The sequence below is a fragment of the Anser anser genome (assembly GCF_964211835.1).
Source record: "Anser anser genome assembly, chromosome: 8".
Classification (NCBI taxonomy): domain Eukaryota; kingdom Metazoa; phylum Chordata; class Aves; order Anseriformes; family Anatidae; genus Anser; species Anser anser.
Genome location: NC_139728.1, coordinates 20,822,862 through 20,829,169, shown reverse-complemented (window position 1 = coordinate 20,829,169; position 6,308 = coordinate 20,822,862). Strand labels below are relative to the sequence as shown.

Here is a 6,308-nt window from a genome sequence, read left to right as displayed (position 1 = left end):
ACCCATGCTGTATCCGGCCAAAAATCTAAAGCACACATGGAGAGGAAGGGGAAATCCATTCACCGCTTCCGACTATTTACAGCGCGCTCTGGGGCCATACGGGGGCCCGAGGAGTGCCGAGTGATGGCAGTGGACAGGGACACTGCCGTGCCGCCTCCGTGCCCGGCTCCCACCCGCTCCTGCCAGCACAGCCATCGGCCACCCCAGACGGGAGCGATGGAGAGACCCCGAAAAGATGGGTGCTGGATGCAGCTGCCTACATTTGCTTGGAAAATGAATTACATTGCTTCCTTGGTTGGTGGGCTGTGGGTAGGTGAGGGGCTACGTCTTTGGGAGATCCTGGGGCATGTCTGTAATTTAAACAACGAGTGCATGTCCAGAAGCCTGGCTGCCCCACGTGGGCTGGGCAACTGCAGCCGGTTCCTGCTGCAGTCAGTGCCGCCTCTCCGCACTCACGGGGACTGCCTTGTCCAGCTTTGCCTGTCAAACCCAAAGCTGATTTGCAAAAACTCTGGGTCAGGGATTCATCCATGCACTCAATACAGCTGCAGGAAGGGGGATAGGCAGATGAAAACATAAATAAATGGCTGCTTCCCGTAGTTTACTGGCAGTAGAGGTCAGTCACGCTCAGGACTGTGATTGCCATTGTGCCACCTTGTGCTTATCTGTGTTGGAGACAGGCAGCACGCTCTGCGGTCACAGCAGCGTGGCCATGCAGGCAGAACAATAATCTATGAAGCACTTTGTGAAACGTTGTCTGACATGAGGAACCACTGTGATGAAGGGATTATTGACGTGGAACAAGCACACTTTGTGGGGACACTGCAAACACGGGCCTTGCAGCATGCTCCTGCAGGGAGCAAGGCACGGCTTCACTTACCGCAGGAAGGGACTAAGACCAGGCGTTGCTCTGGTCTTTTGGGGAGTTAGATCCATCAGCTCTCACACCAGGCGGTGAACTCAGGGATCCACCAAGGGACCGAACCCAATCTTATTCATCCCCTTGCATTTTTTCTGGAGAAGAGGTTTGTATCTGCACAAATCCCCTGGGTCGGAGGCAGGGCAGGAGACCTCTCTGGGAGGTTTCGTGGGGACACTCAGCAAGGACTCTGCAGCTCCAGACAAGGAACCAGCAAGCCTGGTGCAGCCGTGCCCACCACACTTGCTCTCCTCTAACACAGAGCCATAGGACCACAGGGTGGTTCCACCGCACCTTGGTTTGTATTGGATTCACAGACTTGAACATTTTTGCTGAATCATAATGTACTAAAAAAAATAGTGACAAAAATACCCCTTTCTGTTATCATTTGCACGTTCTAATCCAAGGCACCGCATGCCAGAAACCATAATGCACTGATACGTTTCCTGATAGGAAACGCAAACACCCTGCGAGTCCACCTACAGGCCGCCTCAGCAGCATTTCCTAGCCCTGCCTTTCTGGCGGTTTGCTCTGTTTTCTGTGCACAGCAGGCCCTGGAGACACCCTGCAAGGCCAGGTTCAAGGCTGCCGCCAGCACTGGGGCTGCTGCGCGACGATGCCTCTGTGTGACGGGGCTGCTGCGTGACGGTGCCACTGGCATCCCCAGCCTGCCCATTGCATCGGCAGAGCAGGAGGAGGCAGAGTGCCCGTCTGTGTTGCATTTACCCCACATTGGCGAGATCAAGGACAGGTGGCTGGGAAACACTTTCCCTGAGGATCATTTCCCTGGTTTTCGCTGACGCCAGGGCATGGCTGGCAGGCAGCCCCAGGGTCAGCCGTCCTCAAGCTGCTCCCCTGAGCGCGACCTTCCTGAGGTGCCACCTCCATGCCCACCTCCTGCTCTGTCACAGCCACCCGGCCAGGAGCCTGCCTCTCCCCAGAGCAGCCCCTGGGGCGGCGAGGCGTGGTGGTTAATGTGTAACCTGCGCCGCCGCCTTGCCCTGTGCCTCACGGCCCGCGGCAGCGAGCGCGGCCGCCGGGCTGGCCCCGGGTGAGCGGCACTGCGGGGCGTTGTGGTGGCCGTGGCCTGGCCGGGGGTGGGCGTCCCCCGTCACCACCGCGCCTCACCGGCACGGTCGGCTCCGCCACCCGCCCTCAAACTTGTTTTTCTGCCCGGCAGCTTCCTGGAGCCAAATGGCTCCTGCTGGCCTGCTCGGTGTCTGCGGCCTGCTCTGCGCCTGGGCAGCGGCGGTGGCGGGACACCCCTGCAGCCTCGACCTCCAGGTAGGGGACGGGGGCTTGGGGGTGGGCTCGGGGTGGCCTTGTCCCTGCTGGTTGCTGGAGCACGCCGGGGCTGGCGGGGACTTGCCCGGGCTGCCGTGTTGCTGGCTCCAGGAATTGCTCAGCTGCAGCACCGTGACCGCCCCTGAGCAGCCGTGCAGCAGCAGGCATGACCCTGAGGGGCTCCCAGCCCAAATCTGGTCTGTACGGGGTGTGTGTCACCTCCTGGGAGCCCCTTGGTCCCTGCTCCCGTGTGCGGTGACGCAGGGACTGACTGAGGCTGCAGCATGGCAGATAGGGAGCTCTCACAGCAGGACCCTTGTCCCCAGCAGCCCCAAGCCTGCGCTGTGCGAGCTCAGCACTGTGCCCATGTGGTGCCACCGCGGCTCGGCCCCGGCACCATCCAGTCCTTGTCGGCCTGAGTTTGTAAGTGCCCACCCATGTCTCTGGCAAGTGGGGACAGAAGGGCCTGGCAGGAGATTTGGGAGAACGGGAGGATGGAAGGAGGGGTGGCCATGCGGGAGGTGGAGGAATGGAAATGCCTGCTAGCTGGAGAGCAGCCAGACTGGAAACCTGGGACCAAGGGCTACAGCAAGTGTCCAGCACGGGACACCCACGTGCGGCTCCGATAGTAAATAACAGCAGTGCCTTGGCAGTGTTATATCTCTAGCAGCTTCCCTCCCAGCCAGCCAGCCCTGTCCCGGGTAATGCCCAGGCAGGAGTAACGTGTGACGGGACTGCTCCCCAAACCAGCTTGAATTTGACCACGTCGTTTTTTGGAGGGAAAAGGAAATCCATCCGCTTGGGTTGATGGATCTATCCAGCATGGACTGCTGGCCTTCTGGGACAGAGAGTGGCCTCCAGTCTGTTTTATTCTCTAGTAGAGATGCAGGCAGTGTGGACTAGGCCACTATTTACCATGTGGCTACAGAAGCAGGCAGGGCTGGAGGTGTGGGTGCTGTATCCCTGCACGGGGCCTGAGGAGCCGCTCCTGGCATGGGCTGCAGAGCTGGGAGGGGGCTGCTGCTGGTGCTGCGGGGAGGCACAAAGGTCTGCGAGGTAGAGCTGCCGAGAACCCTGACATAATGCCAGATTTGTGGCTTTACATAAAAAAAAAAATGACATAAAGCAGAGGCCCTGCAGGCACAGCACCACCAGGTGATCACAGCAGCGTGGCAGATGCACTGGTCCTTGTCATGAGCGTGTGTGGGCAACGGAGCAGCGATGCCCCTGCAGCAGCTGCTGCCTGCCTTCTCTTGCTTCCTGCCCAGTGGGGAGCTCCCCACAGAGGGCTGGAGGTGAGGATCTGGTGCCTGCTGCAAGGTGACCCCAGGTGGCAACTGCACCAGGAGTGGGGATGGGCTGGTTTCTGTCTATCTCTGCTTATCCTGGCTCACTTCAAGCTGGTAGCTTATGTATTTTTGCACCCGTTTGTGTCTTTGCTTTTCTAAGCTCTGAAAGGGTAATTAATTAAGGCATCTGAACTTCTGGGCAGTCTCAGTCCAGAGATCCTCCCCAGTACGGAGAGCCCATCTCAGACAGCAGCTCTTTCCCCAGGGATGGGCCGACTGCAATGGGAAGAATCTTCTGTACGCTCCAAGCTCCCTTCCAAGAAATATCACAGGCTTGGACCTCTCCTTCAACAGCTTGGTCACGCCTCGTCACGGGACACTTTTAATGTATTTCCCTTCCCTGCACTCCCTCAACCTCTCTGGCAATGCCCTGCTCACACTGAGCCCCACTGTCTTCTCCAACCTGGGGGCACTACGGCTGCTGGACGTGAGCAGCTGCAGCATCACCCATCTCCACACAGACACTTTCAAGGGCTTGGAAAGCTTGCACACGCTGCTCCTAAGAAACAACAGTCTGCAAGAGCTGGAGGTCCCGTTCTTCCTGCCGCTGAGAGGTCTTCTCCACCTGGACCTGCGGAGCAATGCGCTGCTGTCCATGGATGCTTTGACGCTGCAGCTGATGGAGGCTGTCCCTGAGGTCCAGCTGGATGGGAACCCCTGGGTCTGTGACTGTGCTGCTCACCCCTTGCAGCAGTGGCTGAAGGACAGACAAGGTGAGTCGGGGGACAGGTGACAGGAGAGGTTTCATAAAGGAGGAATTGGGGGGGGGGCGAGTTTGATCCTTTTGCTCCGGTTCCTCCGCAGGCTCTGAAGCTGCTGCCCAGGGATTTTTCACCTCCCTGCTGAGGGACACTGAACTGAGACATAAAGTGTCAGTTCCTCACTTGCGGGTACAGACAGTATCAAAGATTTCTAGGAATGACAGGCAGAAGGAAAATATTCAGTGAGCTGTAATTTATCCATTTTTCTGGGAAATGAGCAGCACATACAATTCAGCTCCTAAATATATATATATGTATCTGCATGAAGTGACCAGATTTTCACAAGCTGCTGAGCATTCAGCATCTCCTCCTGAGGAGCAGGATCAGGCTTCAACTCCCTGAGCTCAGCTCCCAGGCAAGAACAGCCCTATGACTGTGGGGTTTCTGTCAGTATCCATGAATTTGGCACTGCCCAGTTAAGTAGAGCCTGCTAATCACGGACACAAACTTGCACAGCACTGCTGGCAGCTCCATGGCTAGGGATTTTTAACTCTGGTTGTGCCTTACACCTAGCTGAGGACCAGCGAGGCTGGAGGGCAGTGCCAGGAGCACCTCGTGAGGCACCCCATCAAGCCAGAAGCAGGCAGGGAGCACTTTCCCTGAACTGGGGAGGGGAACAGGTGAGGACCCCCCGCCTCACCTTGGCCTGTGTGTCTCCCAGCCATGCAGGTCACCTGCGCATCACCCCCAGAGCTGTGGGGACAGGGCATCGCAGCTCTGGACTCCCAGGACCTGGGCTGCCAAAAAAAGCAGCGGTTGCCTCGGGATGTCAGCCCGGGGCAGCTGACCACAGCCACCCACAATGACAGTAAGTTGTGTCAGTAAGAACCAGCTCCCTCCTGCCCACCCCCACGGGTGACCTCCCCATGGTGGAGACCCCCCCGCTCTCCCCTGCAGCCTGCGGTGCCACAGCCTGGCCCGCGGTGCCCTGACGTGCCTGTCCTCTGCTGCAGCCACCACGGTGCCTGTGGGGAAGGGAGGAAGGAGCTGGCCGTACCTCGTGGGCTTCCTGGTGACAGCCATCAGCATCTCCATCCTGGTGGCGCTGGTCGCCAAGTGCAAGCTCTGCCACAAGAACTTTGTCAGCTACCACCACCGGCCGCTGCCCGAAACCAGCTCAATTGGAGGCAACCCCTTGGAGGAGGGCCTGGGCTGGGACAGGGGCTCCTCAGGCTGGGGTGACGGCGAGAGCCACCCCATACCCAGTGTCACTGGCCTGCAAGCTGAGGATGACGACGGCTTCATCGAGGACAACTACATCCAGCCCAGCGAGCAGATGCAGGAGGAGGAGGAGGAGGAGGAGAGGGAGTCACACCTCTCCGTCTGAGGCTGCAGCCCCTCTCCATCCCCATGCCCCCATCTCCTTCCTGCCTTTTCCACTCGCCCTTGGCTTTTGTCCCCATGCGGAGGGGAGCAGGAGGGAAGGAGTGGGGAGAAGGGGTCCCTGTGCCCCAGTGTGATGCCAGCGGGGCTGCAGCGGTTTGGAGACACCAGGCGCACTGCTGCCCTCCCAGCCCTGCTCGGGTGCTGAGGAGGAGCAGGATGGTGCTGGTCACAGCTGCATGAGGAGGATTAAAATGTGATTAAAGAATGATTCAACACTGCCTCTGCCTGTGATGGTTTTCTGGGGCTCTCCCTGTGGCTCCATAGATGACCAGGGGTGTGGGGCAGCCTGGCAGGGCCTCCGGACCCCTCCTGCCACAGGGGAAGCATCACACCAGCACCGCTGGCGGCTTTGCTGGGTCTCTGGCAAAGGAGAGTTACTCACCTGGGTTTTCCTCTCCTGTGGCGGGGACAGTGTGTGTCACTGCACTGGTCAAACGGTTGAAGCATCATTGTGTATTCAGTAAACCTTTACCAGCCCACAGGAGGAAGGTTTAGGGCTGTAACAGATGCTTAATTGTTAATTATCTGACTAAACTTGTTAATTGTCTGACTAAACTTGTGTAGTTTTAGCAATATCTTTTTATATTCCCTTTCACAGAACTCCATACC

The 6,308-nt window shown here is 58.3% G+C and overlaps 1 protein-coding gene across 1 annotated transcript; it reads left to right on the top strand.

The window, feature by feature from the left end:
* The first annotated feature begins 1,481 nt into the window (after positions 1 to 1,481).
* LOC310903353 (leucine-rich repeat-containing protein 19) lies at positions 1,482 to 5,917 on the top strand. The gene is made up of 5 exons (XM_083846515.1): positions 1,482 to 1,970; positions 2,100 to 2,203; positions 3,696 to 4,265; positions 4,975 to 5,121; positions 5,267 to 5,917. The coding sequence occupies exons 1-5, from the start codon at positions 1,729 to 1,731 to the stop codon at positions 5,638 to 5,640; spliced, it is 1,437 nt and encodes a 478-aa protein (XP_083702641.1). The 5' UTR covers positions 1,482 to 1,728; the 3' UTR covers positions 5,641 to 5,917.
* Positions 5,918 to 6,308: the final 391 nt, after the last annotated feature.

Bases quoted from the DNA above. Each gene is read 5' to 3' on its own strand.
- LOC310903353 (XM_083846515.1), top strand. From the start codon at position 1,729: ATGGCTGGCAGGCAGCCCCAGGGTCAGCCGTCCTCAAGCTGCTCCCCT. The intron at 2,204-3,695 runs GTAGGGGACGGG...ACTTCTGGGCAG, and splicing joins CCTGCAGCCTCGACCTCCAG to TCTCAGTCCAGAGATCCTCC. The intron at 5,122-5,266 runs GTAAGTTGTGTC...CCTCTGCTGCAG, and splicing joins CACAGCCACCCACAATGACA to CCACCACGGTGCCTGTGGGG.